This window comes from Xiphias gladius, chromosome 24, assembly GCF_016859285.1.
Source record: "Xiphias gladius isolate SHS-SW01 ecotype Sanya breed wild chromosome 24, ASM1685928v1, whole genome shotgun sequence".
Classification (NCBI taxonomy): Eukaryota; Metazoa; Chordata; class Actinopteri; order Istiophoriformes; family Xiphiidae; genus Xiphias; species Xiphias gladius.
The window spans coordinates 16,681,068-16,698,522 of NC_053423.1; the positions used below are offsets into that span (position 1 = coordinate 16,681,068).

The 17,455-nt window shown below is 42.4% G+C and overlaps 3 protein-coding genes across 4 annotated transcripts; all 3 read right to left on the reverse strand.

Annotated features, from left to right (window-relative positions):
* Positions 1 to 2,713: 2,713 nt before the first annotated feature.
* s100s (S100 calcium binding protein S) lies at positions 2,714 to 5,214 on the reverse strand. Its single transcript, XM_040121910.1, has 4 exons — positions 5,172 to 5,214; positions 3,791 to 3,837; positions 3,136 to 3,289; positions 2,714 to 2,922 (listed from the first exon to the last, which is right to left on the reverse strand). The coding sequence occupies exons 2-4, from the start codon at positions 3,802 to 3,804 to the stop codon at positions 2,725 to 2,727; spliced, it is 366 nt and encodes a 121-aa protein (XP_039977844.1). The 5' UTR covers positions 3,805 to 3,837; positions 5,172 to 5,214; the 3' UTR covers positions 2,714 to 2,724.
* A 252-nt stretch (positions 5,215 to 5,466) lies between these two features.
* s100u (S100 calcium binding protein U) lies at positions 5,467 to 13,277 on the reverse strand. Of its 2 annotated transcripts, none has more exons than XM_040122378.1 (3): positions 13,026 to 13,277; positions 10,126 to 10,256; positions 5,467 to 9,826 (listed from the first exon to the last, which is right to left on the reverse strand). In XM_040122378.1, the coding sequence occupies exons 2-3, from the start codon at positions 10,243 to 10,245 to the stop codon at positions 9,257 to 9,259; spliced, it is 690 nt and encodes a 229-aa protein (XP_039978312.1). In that variant the 5' UTR covers positions 10,246 to 10,256; positions 13,026 to 13,277; the 3' UTR covers positions 5,467 to 9,256. The 2 variants fall into 2 exon arrangements, with proteins under 2 accessions (XP_039978312.1, XP_039978313.1); XM_040122379.1 differs by lacking the exon at positions 13,026 to 13,277 and adding an exon at positions 11,929 to 12,002.
* A 1,411-nt stretch (positions 13,278 to 14,688) lies between these two features.
* s100a11 (S100 calcium binding protein A11) lies at positions 14,689 to 16,243 on the reverse strand. The gene is made up of 3 exons (XM_040122275.1): positions 16,176 to 16,243; positions 15,916 to 16,062; positions 14,689 to 15,004 (listed from the first exon to the last, which is right to left on the reverse strand). The coding sequence occupies exons 2-3, from the start codon at positions 16,042 to 16,044 to the stop codon at positions 14,870 to 14,872; spliced, it is 264 nt and encodes an 87-aa protein (XP_039978209.1). The 5' UTR covers positions 16,045 to 16,062; positions 16,176 to 16,243; the 3' UTR covers positions 14,689 to 14,869.
* Positions 16,244 to 17,455: the final 1,212 nt, after the last annotated feature.

Genomic DNA, 17,455 nt, shown 5'->3' on the forward strand with positions numbered 1-17,455 from the left:
CTAAAATATTCATAAATAACACTTGACTCTTCACATAGTTTTACTCACCAGTCCAAACATTGTTGCTTTTTTTAAATTACAAGCCAGTTAGCACTATTTGTAATCCTCCTATAGGCGTATTGTGGTGGAATGTAACTAAGTACATTTACCCTAGTGTTTACCCTACTGTACTTAAGTACAAATTGTAGGTATTGTACATATTTATATTACATATTTATATTCAATTAAATATTTATTGTATTTATATTTATTTGACAACTGCAGTTACTAGTTAATTTTCGTACTGGTTAAGTACGATACGCTTATAAAGCACAATGCGTTGTTAAGGATTAAACCAGTGGTTCCAAACATTTTTGGGCCTGTGACCTCTCACAAAAAGCAGTGTGAAGTGGTCCCATTTCAGATGACTGTGAAAAAAGCCAAGATCGGAGAAAAGCCCTAGAAATTAATGTAAATTTGTTTTTTCTTCTTTCCTATCCCATTGATTATCTCATGACCTGTCAGATTTAGTCTGTGACATTTTGGAGGGCCCCAGCCCCTAGGTTGGGAACCATGGTTGAATTTAGCTCCACCTTGACCAGCTACAAAAATTAAAACAGTACTTGTGCATTGATGCACGAGTATTAACAATCTGCAATTGTAATTTATAATAATATATCATTCACCGGGGCAGTTTTTCGGCAGGACAAGTACTTTTGCTACTTAAAATATATTTTGCTGATAATAGTTCTGTGTTAAGTAGTAGATTGAATGCAGGATTTTTTCTTGTATTGTTGTCTTGGTACTTTTACTTGAGTAATGTATTCCACTGTAGGTATACTGCACACTGAAGCTTTTCCTCTTAACATATGAAATAACACTCCTTTTTTCACCAATGCACCTGCAGCTAGGGAGCAGAGGATTTGACTTCTGGTTACATTATTTTTTCCGCCCTCTTATGTCCCTACATGAAAGCAGTTGATTTATTGGTCTCTTGGAATGAGTAAGCAGGTAACCGAGGCTGTCAACACTCGTAACAGGTTGTCTGTTTCCCCTCAGGTTGCAACAGGGTTAACAGTCATGAACATGGTTTTGTTTTGAATTGTTTACCTATCTGCAGGCCATGCGCGTTGAGCTCAAATATTCAAACCAACCAATCAGAGGACGCCTTTAGAGAACACAGCGGCCTGAAGGAATGAAAGCAGATAGGGCTAACCCCGCCCATAAACACTGACTATCCTGGAATTAGCTTCTTATTGTTGCCGAAGGTAAGATGAGGAGGCGGTTAAGCTCATCAGCGTTCAAGCACAATTACACCCAGACGTGAAGATATCCATCTAGTTGAAAGGAGAGGATCCGCTATTCAACTGCTCAGCATTTCTTCCTCTGTCATATTTTAAAAGTGACGAGCAGCTCTAAAAGCCAATGAGGAGGAAGAAGACGTGTTGATTTACTGATTTGTGTGTGTGTGTGTGTGTGTGTGTGTGTGTGTGTGTGTGTGTGTGTGTGTGTGTGTGTGTGAGGCAGACACTGAGGGACAGTAAGTGTGCTAAGAGTCACAGCAACTTGAACATTCCTCTGTGATTATACCACTGCTTTCCAAGTTGCATACTTGACTGATGTACTCCATAAATTGGACTCACTCCCTGCCCTTGCTGTCCTTCCTTCAATCACCAACACACACTTACACACACTTATAGACACAAACACTGTCTTTATCTTCCCGCTCACCCTTACTTCTCTGTCTTTCTTTCTTTCTTCCTATCTCTTCTCCCTCTGTCGCCCTCTTTTGAAGAAGTTTTCCATGCAGATCCAAGTCAAACATCTGGGTCAGCTTATATCTAGTGGAGCAAGACTTGCAGGATATTGTTGGCAGGATGTATGAGCTAGAGCAGTTTACTCTGTGGGAATCCCCAATACACACACACACACACACACACACACACACACACATACAAACATGGACGCTCACACACCAGCGCACACTCTCTGTTTGCTGACATTGTTTCTCTCTGCACCATTCAACTTGATTTCCAGGGGCAGCAACTCATGTCTGACATGTCGGGGAATACTTGTGCAGCATGAAGGATTTTAAAGTATGTGAAACCAAGCGAACCACAATTAATAGCTGGTTAAATGCCATGTTTAATATTGTGAAGAATGCATTGGTTATTACCAAAAAAGATTACAAAATAGGCTCAAGAAAGATGATAAATCATATTCTATTGTTCAACACTGAGTACATACAATAATATGATAATCTGTCACTTAATACATGTTCACAAATTATTCCTGTGCAAGAAATGCTTAAACATCCCGGTGTGCGTTCTGCAAAAATTTAACTTCCTCTCTCCCCAGCGCCTTATTCAGAACATACAAAAAACTGTCAGAACTGCTGAGTTTGAGTTGGAAGAAGTTGGAATATACCCCGTTCTGTATGTAAAGTCACTCCCTGCTTTGAGAGCAGAGCAGCAACCTCTGGATATGCTGCGGTATGGAAAAACGAGTTGCAGAGGGAAGACACTACTGCTGCTGAATGCTCCATTTTCTGTGAACTCACAAACTATCTGCTGGGCCACCTCCCTTAAGTGAAAATGTAGTGTTTACAAATTGCATATGACAAAAATCCATTGCAACTCTCTCCTCTATCTTTCCTGATTTACAATTCTTTTCCCTACTCCTCCTCTTCTCCCCCTTTCCACCTCTCCCTCCCACTTCCCCCACTCGTCTCTCTCTTGCACTGATTCAATCTTTCTTCTCCACCGACTCGCCTTTGCTTCCGTCTTTGGGTTTGTCGTCTGTTTTGTACTCCAGGAAGAAGTCATTGCAGGCAACCGTGAGGGCGCCCATCAGAATGATGAACTCAGTGAAGTCCACCTCCCCGTCATTGTTGGCGTCCAAGTCGTTCATCACCTTCTCAACTGCTTCATTATCTTTGGAGCTCTGTCAGTGGGGAACAGAGAGAGAGGGAGAGTTAAGAATGTGTTCTCTGTTATGTGCGTGTGTGTGGGAATACATCACTGCACAGGCTTGTTCCAGCTTGTGTGTCAGAGTATGCGAGTGCATACCTTCACTTGTGTGTTGCATGTTTTCAAACTGCATTAGTGTGTTAGTGTGACACCACATATTTGCCTCTTCACACACTTCTTCTCTTACCCCTAAGTAACTCCCCAGCTCCTCTAGTAGAAGCTCCTTCAGTTCACCCCTGCTCAGCGTGTACTTGTCGCCCTCCTTCCCCGAGTATTTGTGGAACGTCTTTATGAGCATCTGCATGGCACTCTCCAGATTGGAACTGGGCTCCTTGGACATGCTAGAAAAAGGAAGCGGGTCAAGAGGTCAGACTCTGCCACAAAATGCCCGCTCCAGCCCCAGCTGCATGTGCTTTCACATAGCAGTCAGGGTGAAGCCACCTCCAAGACAAATTGATAGTTGGACAGGCAGATGCATGGATGGAAGGAAACCAAAGCAGAAAGGTTTACCCATTTGTAGAAAACAGGTCGAATAACGCTCTGCATGTAGTGCAGAGGCTATTACTGACCCTAATTTAAGTAGTCTGGTCCCTGTCTGTGTGTGTGTGTGTGTGTGTGTGTGTGTGTGTGTGTGTGTGTGTTTGTGTGTGTGTTTGTGTGTGTGTTGTGTGTGTGTGTTTGTGTGTGTGTTTGTGTGTGTGTTTGTGTGTGTGTGTGTTTGTGTGTGTGTGTGTGTGTGTGTGTGTGTGTGTGTGTGTGACCTCACTGGGTTTTACATTTCAGAGGTTTGGATAGAAAGGTGGAGGATAGCTTGGAGAGGCTTTTCGAACAATCTTACACACATTGTGTCCGGCATCGTGGACCTTCTTGTACTGGACTCTGGGAGAGACTGTGCACACACAGACACAGATAAGTCACCGTCAATGATGCAGAGTCTGAGTGTGAATACTTCTTATTTCAATGTGTTTAAAAAGAAAAAAAAAAGCACATTCATATCACCTCATTTGCCACATAAAAAAGGCACCTAAAAGAACGGTTGAGTTGTATTGATAATCCCCAGGTTATAGCTCTTGTAAGTTAAATTGATATTGCACGTAACAATTAACACCATGGTATCAGCAAAATGTTGTATCAGTGTAAAACATGTTCTCTGTCCATTGATCGTGCAACGGCCTTATCATTTAAAATGGAAACCAGAAGAGAAACAAAAAACTCGTCTGGTAATGACATTTAGAAACTAAGGGGCCGAGTAACCTCAGGTGCCATAATGTACACTAACGTGTGCGTACAGATGAGGGCAGTCATTCACTTCCATGCACGCTCAGTCACATTTAAAGTTTAGGGAACTTCCTACAGAACCACACAAAACACTGAGGAAAACATTCAATCTGTCAACCAATCTCCCTTTGCATGATTTATTAACTAATCAGCTATTACTAAAGGAGACAGCGATGCTAATGTGAGTCACCGGTTATTGCCTCTCATGATGCTGCAGAGCTTTGTACCGGAGAGGTCAGAGTTGTAGGCCGTGGAGACAAAAGGGGAGGTGAGCGGACACCAAAGCTGGCTAACTGGAAAATCTATAGGGGTCATCTGTCTCACTGACTGACACAATACAATAGGGAACCTTGGAGACAAAAATGCTATCAGTAACACAATATTGAGGAAGGTAATAGTGCATATGCACTATGCAATCTTAATGACGGAACAAAATCCATGTTGAGAGATGTGATGTTACAAATTTGGACGAAAAAGGTGAAATCCATTTCATAGTTCAGGAAATATTGATGCAGTGGTGGTGTGGTATATCCATGTCATTCTTACTTTTGCCATTCATACATGTCACATAGTTTATTCTATATTAATCCCATTATATTGTTATTTCTTAACACTACTTTGCCACAAATCCCTATTGGCTTCGCTTGTTTCCATATTTCACTGATGTATACATTTCCTGTCATGCTCTTCTCAAAGCCCGCATATCAACAGAAAGCAAACTGTAACTTTTCGAGACAAAAAGTCTTCGAATTAATCCCAGTTTTCTTTTCCAGGTCTTGTGATGAGCGCCCACTTCTCAGTGTCTTAATTCTCTAAAAATGTTTAATTTGACCACTATTTGCTGCAGTTGCACAGTTGATTGAATACTTTACTTTGTAAGGAAACCTTCATCAGATACAGAGGAGAAAGTACAGTGAAGCAAACCCACCAAGCTGTCTGTCTTACCTGAGTGCTGATGGAGGGCCTCCTTTGTCTTTGAAGAGATGCAGGGGACAGCGCCAAGGCAGAGATGGATGGGGCGAGAGTTTGCCAGTGGCTTAAATATCACCTGCCAGCCCCCCCCCCCCACTCTTTCACCCACTTACATACATACACTCTGTGTCTGTTTCTCTATCCTCCCTCTCTCTCTCTCTCTTTACAGGTGCTCTCTTTCCCTTCCTCTCCATCCCACATAAACATGCACATATATGGTGACTGCAAGTAGCCAAGCACATAGGAGGCCACAAATAAAAATATGTTATTGTCACAGTTTTATTCAATATTAGCCATTACACGTTACATAGAATAAACAAAAATGATACAGCATTTCATATGAAATTGAAATACTAGCATAGTGGAGTTTTAGTAGACTTGACAGTAGACTGAAATTAGTCCAACTGCTAAACAAAAACACCCTCTAGTACTCGGCAGGAAATAAACAGAGAACATCAATGTACAGTGATGAAAGCCTGCACAGTATCCTGGGAATGGTCCCATAATCACAAACATTTTGACCCAGTGAGCCTTTAAAGCATATCTATATACTTGTATGTACACCACTGGGAGGGTTCTTGACACAGGCTTTTATCTTCATCTACTGTGTCTCAGTGAATGAGACTCATTGTGTGGCAATAAAAATCTGGCTGCAAACACTCCCCGCTGCAAATCTGCTGTGTCTGGTTCCAGCATGTTTTTAATCTACATGGAGTTAAGGTTGGGTGGGGTTTACACTATGGGACAGCAACAAAACTGCCAGTGCAGACAGTTCAACCCTGTACATCTCACTCCGTCCTTTTCCAAATAGATTAAAAGAAAGCATTAGCTGAGATAAAATAATTTCCAGATGATGTTTAACCCAAGCCTGTTCACTCTAAATCCAGGAATCTGTTGGTAGTGTAGTTTCTTCTTACGATAATTTCTCTTATGATGATCGGTTAAGAGCAAAGAAAGAATAAAAGATCACATTTTAAATGAATTACCCGAACGAGGATAAAAGTGATAAAAACTGCAGTGTTTAAACACACTTGGCCTATGGAATATGGCAAATAAAGTATGCAGCTTGCCATTAGTGTGTATGTATGTATGTGTGTGTGTGTGTGTGTGTGTGTGTGTGTGTATATATATACATATATATATATATAAACACACATATATGAAAGATACAAGTGCTTGAGGCCTTCGTACATGTTGAACAGGAAAAGGGCTGTAGATGGTGCAAGAGAGTGATATGTTTCCATTATTCACAGGAAGTACCTAGATTAGAAAAATTTTTCATATAAAAAGAATATAGGTTTTAATAAAAAAAATAATGATGTAGTCTAAATAGCCCAAAATGCGTTTGTTAGTAATAGATCATGCAGGAAACATAGCGTACTACTGTATGAGTGTAAAGGCTGAGCAGGGTGATTGTAAATGAGAGTATTTACAATGGGAGTGTCGCAGCGAGGCAGGATGACCACATGACTCGATTTGTTTGTCTTGCCCATTTTGCTGCCAAGCAGTTTGAAGTGCCTGGTGCTGTTACAGTGCATAAGGTGCGGATTTGGTAGTGTGCCCAAAACATGTGTGCCTTAAGCACTGCGCAGCTGGCCAGGTAGACCTATAACATAGCAATCCTGAAACACGAGCCCCTTTCTAATGGCTACATTATTGATGATGAGACAATTTACAAATCATTAAATTCTAATTAACAAATTGCATGTAATGTGACAAAGAACTAAAATTTCAAGTGATCTCCATAGTGGTCCAAACAAGAAAGAATTCGGTTAAAAAGTTAAATATAAAGAGGCCATGTAGAACTTAAATAATGGCCAAAATAATGGCAATACAATGGTAATATTTAGCAAATAAGTTTCTGATAGCATGCAACACCTTATTATTAGTCAGTTGTAAAATATCACACCACATAGATTCATATTGATGGCTCAGCATTCTTTTTTACTTAAAAAAAGCACAACCTCTGACAGTGATCCCTCTGACACTACCACCTCGTCTGATGGGCAGGATCAATGGCGCCCGGGATTACTTTCACGTAATTGTTTGAGTCCCAGGGTGTGTTACCCATCAGATGCCTAATCCAGTAGTTCCCCAATGCCTGGGACTCAAGGAATCCAGGGTCTTTAAACCGTGCAAGGGTGTGACCGACACAGAAACACGCAAGCCTGAACAACTGGTGATAAAACCAATGGGGAACAACAAGCAACAATCAGCAATTTTAAACAGAGCCTCAAAAAAAGAGGTCAAGATTTGGTCACTCCAATCCAGTGCTACGCCAGATACTCAACACTCCAGCACCTTTTTGGATCAATAAGTAGAATATGACCATTGTAACAGCGTGGTTTGGAAAACAAAATAACAACATATGTAATTATTGTATCGTATATTGCTTTAGATAAAAACTGCCACCAGCTGACACCTGTTGTGGGTTTCTTTACTTCTTGGTGTTTGTTATCTTGTTCTTGTCCACCAGTTGTAATCCAGTTGGATTAGGTTGCATAAAGACCTTTGCTGACTGGCTCCTCCAGTGACCAGCTCTCTCCCATGGGGCTATTTTTGGCTCCCCTTTGACCCTAAGGGTCCTGGTGTGGGTTCCATCCTTGAACCTTAATTATTTAGCCAAGGGCCACGCCTCATCTTCCAGTTCCTAATCCATGGCTGACTACTAGTGAGGAGAATATACCATAGACTCCAGATGAAGTTAACCTCTTTGGGAATTAAAGACAAAAAAAAGCAAGAGACAAAGAGCCCATAAAGTAGACTGAAAGAAAGGGAGGAGGGTGTGATGGGGCATTGAGTACACATTTATGATAAGATGAATGCAAAGCTTCAGCAAAACAATTTGTTTATTGTCATGCCAAATCTGCTCCATAGCACGGCGAGTTAAAAGATGAGAATGTAAAAAAAACAAAAAAAACAATATAGTGTTATTGACAGATTTTCATGCAACCATTACAGGAATAGTTTGAGATTTTGGGATTTATATCACACTTATTTTCTTTTTTTGCCAAGAGTTAGATGAGAAGATTGATACCTCTTTCATATCTGTCCGGTAAATATGAAGCTGTATTCATTAGCCATTTAGCTTAGCTTAGCATAAGGAATGAAAACAGGGGGAAATGGCTAGCGTGGCTCTGTCTGTCGGAAACAACGTCTGCCTACCAGCAGGTTTTGAGCTCACTAATTAACACGTTATATCTTGCTTGTTTACTCAGTGCAAAAAACCGAAGTATAAACAAGATTAAACTGCCTAGATATAACATTTTAGTCAGTGAGCTTTAAATGAGCTGGTAGATCCCTCTGTTTCCAGTCCTTATGCTAGGCTGAACTAACCACCCGCTGGCTGTAGCTTCATATTCAATGGACACACACAGTGTAGGAGTGGTGTCGACTGTCTCCTCTGTGTTCTCGGCAAGAAAGCTAATAAGCTTATTTCCCGAAATGCCCAACTGTTCCTTTAAGCCATTAGTACCTAGTGAGATGTATACTAGCGATATATCACCCGGAGGACTGAACAGTAAGTAATGTAGGGCAGCGTGACACGACTGTGGAAGAAGAGACCCAGAGAGAGTCAAAAGTAAGGAGAGGGCAAGATTTAAACTGAACCTCTTGTCTGCAGCAGTGTGTTAACGTGTAGTAACACCTTGGTCTCGTGTGCAGGGGAATCATACTTCGCAGTAAAGTTTTCACAGGGATATGGCATGCACATGATAGTGTACGTCCGCATGCAGTCATGGTATATTATCATGATGAGGTAAATGTGCTAGATAGTGGGATGCACATGCTGTACATATGAACATAGTGGTAACTAGCAGTACAAAGCAATAATTCTACTGTCATGTACATGTATTATTTATCATATATAAAGAATGGGGTTTCTTCAGAGCTGGGTTTGTAGTGTTTGAACTTTTACCCATATCTTCTATTTCAAAGTTGTATTTAAAAAAACATCTTTAGTGGCTTACAAACTTACTTTGTCAATGTCAATGCTATGTTTTGTGTAGTGTTTAATGTAAGTGTGTAGTGTGATTTTCTGTGAAGCAATGGATTGTTCCCTATGAGGTCGCCTCCTCTTTCTTCTTCTCCACTTCTTCCTCCACAGCTGCCGCCAGCTTCTCTGCAGCTTCCTCCACCTTTTCTGTTTCCTCCACCTTCTCCTCTTCTTTCACCACCACTTCTACTGCCGCCGCTGCCGCTTCTGCTGTAACTGCCTCTGCTGCTGCTGCCACCGCTGCTGCTGTGGGCTCCTCCTTCGCAGCCTCGGGCTGCGTCTCTCCTTCTGCTTTTACTTCTACCTTTACTTCTACCTTTCCATCTGCATTTGCTTCTACCTTTCCTTCTGCATTTGCTTCTGCCTTCGCCTCTTCATTTGCTCCTGGCTTTGCTTCCTCCTTTGCCTCTAGGTTTGCCCCTGTCTTCTCCTCTTCTTTGTCAGGGGAGCTTTGCGCCACTTGCCCGGATGCAGCATTTTGGGCAGGCTCCTCTTTGGCGAGGGAACGCTGCTCGCTGACCGAGAGTGCCAGGTAGCCGACCAGCTTTAGGTACTCCTCAAAGCCAACTTTGCCATCCTGGTTTTCATCCAGTCCTTGACCCATGTTGTTGACCGCCTCCTTGCTGTCTGTGTCCTGGGTAGTATGCACACACAGCCATTGAGACAATCAAGCATGATGATCAGTAACTCTGCCTGGACTGTTTATGGTGAGATCATCATACACTATTTGTAAATGACCATCTATCAGTGGCTCTTTTTACATTATAGCGCTGATGAATGTCATTCTATCATATTGAATCACTTTTCTCATTCACCTACTGTATATTACACCACCATTTGGTCACATTGCTCTGGGCAGGTTAAGACTTGTCAGCGCCAACGGCAAGATTACTGGGTTAACATTTCAGAAAGGTTCAATGAAGATTTCCTAACCGACAGTATGTTGCTGAGCTGACTCTTGACGAGGCTCTGGAATTCTTTCTTTCCTAGACTCTCCTTTCCCTTGGTCGACTTCAGGAAGACCTTCACCATGGTCTGAATGGCAGCCTCCATGACTCCTCTCTCTGGGAAAAGGGAGAGTAAAGACACTGGTGTGAGTTAGATAGATCGATAGATAGATAGATAGAAACAGTAGACCGTGGCAGAAGCGATTAAACTGCTGTTACGTGCTGTGTAAGGGAGGAAGTTGCAGGACGGTCTGATTCAAAACACATTCAAGTGACGGGAACATCGAGTGGAAAATGAAATCGAGGCTCTCCTCGCGTCCCTACGAGGCCTTTCATTTCAGGTGTTGAGCCTAGAGCTGCAATAAGGGAGGGAGGGTGACGTGAGATAAGTGGAGAGGGTGAGAGGGAGTCTGATTGAGAAACAAGCACTGATGCACAATAGAAGTTTTGATCTTTGATAGGTCATCTGATCTCATGAAGCTACCTAGGGGACTGGGCTTCAGATTACCTGAGGGATTACCTAGTCCCCGTCTGCTCCTCTCGCTCTCTCTCTTTCTTTCTTTGTCTCTCTCTCTCTCGCAAGCTGTACCTGCCTCTTTCAGTGCCACTGTGTCATCCTTGTTTTCAGTTTGCAGCCCTGTCTTCTTGCCAAGCCACTGCCTTCACACTGTTGTACACAAACACACGCGCACCCTAGCGTATTTGCCACTGTGGCCTGCTATGGATTACATATAAATAGCTAATTCCTATATGTTCAAAACATGCACAAATATTAAAAAAGTCTACTTAGACGTTACCTGACCTACGTAGAGAAACAATCATAAATTTGTATCTCGACAGATGTTTAGATAATCTACAGACACTGCTCAAAATCTAAAACATGCCAGTAGGTGACACATCTTTGCAGGAATTCCATTCATTGCTGTCTGTGGAGATCACTTAGACAGGAATTTACAGGCTAACGCCGAGCTAGTTTGCCCCAAAGCGGTGTGAGGATATGATGAAGCTGGCCGTACTCGTCTGTCAGCTTCAGTGTTCAAATGCTACAGAGCAAACAACAGTTTACGCTGGTGAGAAAACACACTGTTGACTCACTTCTTCCGACCGGGATGGCGTCTGGCTCACATCAGCTGAGTGTTCGCTTGTGAGCAGCAAACTAATATCTCAACTACTGAAGTGTATGTCACACTCAAGCACCCTCCAGTTTTTCTACAGCAGACACCACAAGCATGTGTGGCCAAGAGCAGGTACCTGTTCGTCTCATTATACCCTGAGACACAGTGAGCTCTGATACTGTGGCACAGGGCCACTAAAATCTAAAATTTTACTCGACCCCTTTCGTATTTTGCAAGGTGACCAACCGATCTCTGACTGTCTGAGTCATTCTGAGCCACAACCCTAAGTTTGCACGTAACAGAGTGAGCACGTCTCATCTGATTGTCAATACAGCTCCCATTGACCGATAGTAATAATGTTATGAGCACTGATTCAGAAAAGGAGTTAATTTGGCGCATCTTCTTTAAAATTTCCACCCACGGACCATGTCGTCTCTCAGTTTTTGTTATATAATAGGCTTGACACAGTCCGTGTTTTGTAGGAACTTTAGGGGACTTCTCCCTGCACCGGTGACACACCCTCTGCAGCCTGAGTACACAAGGGCCTCAATGGCTCTCATCGCGTCCTATCAAAAAAATACCCAGGAAAGACATTTCTCCCACTCTTAGATTGACATTTCTGTCCATTCTCACATTCCTTATTCACTCCGTGTGCTGTCTTAAGGTGGTATTACCTGCTTGGATAGCGTCCCAACATGTGCCCTAATTTCGACAAATGAATTCAAGACTTGCATCACCCGTCCCACGTCAGAGCTTCGTCTTGTCCCACTCAGGGGGCAAACTGATCCCCGTTATTTGTCTTAAAAGGCCGAAAAACAACTGCGCAAATAATTAAATATACAGGCCTACAACCAGAGGTTTCCCCTTTCCCTCCAGAGCCCAAAGGAGATTGAGTGTTGCGTTTCCAAATGGGCGAATGTGATACGGTATGTGCGCAGAGTAATGACAATACTACCGCTCGTCCGTCATGAAATATTAACAGAGGAACAAGTTAGGCTGTGGCTGTAAATTGCGGTGAACAGACGTATAGTGGCTGTATTTCATCCAAGTCGTCGGCCAGGCTCGAAAATACAGTCGACTGAACGTTGAGACGCGTGCGCAACACTATCAACACGCATCAGGTTTGCCAGGACCCGTCCTCACTGACACCGCAAGCAATTTTTAATATTGAAAACCCTGCACTGGAAGAAGCTGTCATAAGCGACACAGCTCCCCCAAAAAACCCACCCACCCAGCAAGCCAAGCTGTCAGTCGTGTGGGCCTCTCCATACAAAGCATATTGTGCGCAAAATGTTAATTTTGCGCAAAATTACGGATTTTACGCACGACCCGAAATACTACACTTAAGGTCAATGATCTTTCACCTAAAGTCACTTCAATTTTTGATAAACTGTTTGCAGTTGATCGGGAACTTGAAAACTGATCTACATCAAAATATCAAATGTCTTTCCGAGAGAAAGGAGGAGGAGGAGGAGGGGGGGGGCATATGGCAATTAAACACAGCTAATAACACCGAAAAAGTTAAGGGGTAATAAAAGCAAAATAGCCACCAACGACTGTTATTCACTCTTTTATAAAAGTGCAACGTGAGAATCCAAACTTCTGAGAACTATAGTCATTGAAACCGTCCTGCAGTCAGACCGCGGCCAAGTTTCATGGGATGGCTCTTGGAAGAGTGTAGCCTACCGAAACGTGGCAAAAACCATGCGCAAATACCATGCTTATACGGCGGAGAAACTTAAAATAATCCCGAAAGACGCAGTCAACTCACCGTATACCGTCTGCGGGACAAGTGAAGTGTAGAAATGTGCACAAATTTGAGTTTCTGCCCTCTTCTCCGCCTTTCAACGCCGCTTTGAGCCCAGAGAACTTGCCAAACTAGTAGGACTGCAGAATCTCTTCCGTGATTTAGGTTTTTTTTTTTTTTTTTTTTTTCTTTCCTTAAAACTTTTCCCCCTTGACAAGTCAAAGGGCGTGTACCTGGAAGAGACAGAGGGAGAACTGGGAATTTGGAAGAGCGCGGTTCAAAACTCTCAGGAAAAGGGAGTGAAGGTTTATCAAAACACTTATACTTGGTTTTCATTCGAATTACCGTGGCTTACGGGCCAGCTGTTTCACGTCAAGTGCGATTTGCACAGTTTCACGCCTGCTAGCCAGGTTTGTGGCTTGGAGCCACAGGGGCGAGGAGACAGGGCGGATGGGATTACTTCATCTGCACAAGTCTCAGTCGCTTTCAAATGCATCTCCCTTATTAAATGTAGACACCGGAAAAAAAAAATAACAGTTCGATATTTAAAGTGTAGTTATCACCCAGACTCCTACAATCCCTTTTAGAGAGGAGGTGCCTCTTTTTTTATGTCTTAGAACAACAAACAGATGTGTTAAGGGCCACAAATACGAAATACCCGTCTGTTTTTGCACCAAAAGTTACAAACATGAAGAAAATCCTATTTTGCAACCACAAACCACAGTTAAAACTTAAAGTTGGCAGGGATCTTTTCCCAACTGACACTTTGGAAATTTGAGAGAGAAGGAATCTTCCTTGAAAATACTTCAGGAAAGCCAGTGTGGGTGGCAAAATGGTGCAAGAGGTAAAGCTGTCTGGCCAGATTCTTGAGGGGGCTTTCAAGTCTTTTATTTTTTAAACTACCCCCCCTATTTAAATCTCACTACTGGTGCTTCTTTTTATGGATAAGTGAGATACAAGCCTCCACATTCTGGGAAAGCTCCTGACTGCCAACTAAGAGACCTTCCCTCTACAGACCATGTATTCACAGCCCACACTAGACGGGTGCCCTGTTCATTTAGTCTCTCACTTTGTTGCTGCTGACTCATTTGCCCATCATCACTCCTCCCACACTGGCACCTTACCATGTGTAATTTCGATACAAAGGTCACATTTACTTATCTGTTGAAAGATCCACATTCTCAAAATCAGGTGGAAGCACCTTTTCTCTTTTACAAAATTAAAGCAGGCCTATAGGCTATAAAACAGCTGGGGAGCATGCCAGTACACATAACTCTGTCTAGACATCAGCATTAATACGCCGTCATACCAAGAATTACCAGCTAAATGAGCAAAATGCAATTTAACTATAAAACCCCAAATGTTGCAAAATCAGTAAGTCCTCCCAAACATAATGGGATGCATTTGGTCCACATATCCCCATTACATAGTTTGCTGAGGCCACACTGACAGACAATGAAGACCAGGCTACGCTTTTGCATCACTGCTGCTAAACGCTTGGACAGGCAGCTTTGTACAGGCATTATGAAGCTCTATGGAACAAGATATTGTCTGCATGGTGTAGTTGTGGCAGCAGTAACGCATATAGGATTACAGGCTCCTAAATCAAGGCTGTAATATACTCCTGCTCAAATGTGTGTGGCTGGACATCATATAATGTGGTGAATGAATGACAGGAGACTGAGTGTTGGTGGCTTAGGGTTCAGGACATAGAAGCCTTTAATTCAGAGTTCCCTGCATTCAACGAATGGTTGACTAAAGAGTTACACATGTGGCATCGATGGAGTGATAGAAGAATTCAAATGCCTCTGAGTTTACAGCCGGACAGGTTAAATTAAGCCACAACTGACACAGGACACAGTCACGCTCTACTGACTGAAGCCGCCCTGTTTGCTCGCAAGTTTTCCAATCAGCTGCCAGAATTCGGAGAAAGTCAGCTCCCCGTCGCTGTTTTCATCCAGTGAGCCCATGAGCGCGTCAATCGCTCCAGCGTCGCTGGAGTTCTGTGGGCAATCACAAGAGAAGAGAGCCTGATCAATACAAGATCCCTCTGAGCTGCAACATCAGCTACTCTGAAAGACTGTCCTGCCACCTAATGGTTGAGCGTAGTAATAACTACAGCTGAGATAAAGATTCATTTAACAGCCACACAAAGTTTCCTTATCATAAAATCTGTCGAAAGCACATATTTAATCTGTGTATTTGCAGAGCTCAAACCCTACAACTTACAATCCCCATTATAAAACATGTATTGAATGAATATATGTTGCGGAAATGTGCAATTAAGATATTGTGCATATAAATATAGAATGTCTGATGTATGTGTCGTATAGGATTATTTCCATTCCGCTTTCATCCAGGTGCAATCCAACATTACACTTACAAATTCTAAATCAACTGGTGAAAAAATTGATAACCAGTTAATCATTTAAGCAATTATCAAGTAAAACTATTATCAACTGGTGGTTAGAGCTGCTCAAACATGGCATTTGCTTGCTTTTCTTTATTCCATATCGCTGTAAACTGAATCTATTTAACTGGCAGCCAGACAAACTGAGCGTTTGTAAGGCAACATCTTATGCTGGAGATGCTAATGTGAGACTGGAAGTTGACACAATTTTATATGCAAAGTTATTCACTGATAAATGGAAAAAATGGTACATTAATAATAATAAAAAAAATATCAAGCATCATCTGTATCCCTAGTATATTATTTTGTATATAGAAGCACAGTTTAAAAGCAATTACCCACAGTAATATGTTTGAATAACAGTACAGTGATATCTCAAGAGGCTTCAGACGCCTTAATGTTGCATAATAAACCACCAGTTTCTTTAATGTCTGTAGGGGTTCAGGATGCAGAGTCAATGAAAATCATTGGGCAAATTGTCTAAGAACAACTCCAGAGATGTACCTTGACATAGTTGGGCAGCTGAGAGGTCACCAGGTTTTGGAATTCATCTTTGCTCAGGGTGCTGGCGGATCCATCTTTCCCAGCATACGCCTTGAACTGGGTGACAAGGGTGCAGATGGCGGCTTCCATGGCGGTTTGTGCTAAGACCTGCAAAGTAAACGGACAGGGAAAGATAAGCCTCGGCAAAGCTGCAAACATCATTCACACAGGAAATAAGTGAAATATAGAATTCTGATGAAAAACCGTGGCTGCGATCTCACCTGTTGTGTTGAGATGCTGTGTGGAGTGTTTCAGCAGGTGCCAAGAACCTTGTCTCTCCACTCTGACATGTCCTCCCTAAATATATATGCTTCATCTCCATTCACTGATGCACACATCAGCGGAAAACACTTAGCCTGCCCTCTTCTCCCCCATCCAGCAGGCTGCCCTTATCTCTGCCCGATTTCCCCTACTCTGGGGATACACATCACAAAAATGCACACATACGTAGCTACATTAACACACACACACACACACACTAACACACACACACACACACACACACACACACACACACACACACACACACACACACACAAAATCTGCCACTCTGTCCTGCAAAGGGCAAATTTCTTACTGATGATAGCACAAAACCTTTTTTGGTCTGTTTGCAGAGCAAGGGATTTACTGACATCATCCTTGTCAGGCCATTCTAATCAAGCGACTGAATCATGCACGCCTAAGCAGTAATTAGTTTATACAAAACATGACTCAAATAATATGGCATTCAGGAGAAACACACACCATCTTTTGTGTATATATTTCCGGGTAGAGGAGTACATCTGCCTGGAATACCTGCGGAAAGATGGTAACTTTAGCGTTGAAGGACGCATTTTAAGGACAACAGAGGAAGATTTTGAGTATTTTACCTTTCTGTTATTTCTTTTCTCAAGATTGTCTGTTGGATGTTGGGGACCCGCCTGCACTTTAATGGGGCTCAGTTTCCCTTTTTTCAGTCAGGGTGTACCTTGAAGAGAAAGTCTTAGAGAGGATCCTCTCTGGAAGAACAGGAGGGGGGAAAAAAGTTCAGACACACAGAAATGCTCGCATGGTGGCTCGTGTGCAGAATTCAAAGAATGACAAGCGCTCTCTGCAGTTTCATAGGGACTGACTTGTTCTCTATCACTGCTTACATTCTCGTTCATCAGCATAACGGGTCAGTGACCAACGCCGGCTGGCTCACATATGAAGACAGGCTGGAAGTGAGTTCATTCCTGTGAATGTGTAAGATCCTGCACAGAGTATTTAATCTGGCTGTAAATATTTTTAGTCTGGCAGCATAGCTGTGATAATAGATACCTGTTCTAAAAACACTTCCACTTCCCACCAGAGAGTGAGTCGGATGATACAAAGTCACACATGGCTGGGTATCACTGTAAATTTTTCACTACTAGAATAGTTGAATTAACACATCTCATTCTGATTCTTAACACTGAAGCGGGGGATATACTCTGTGATATCCTTTTTGCATGTTATCCACACAATTAATCAAATTAAGTGT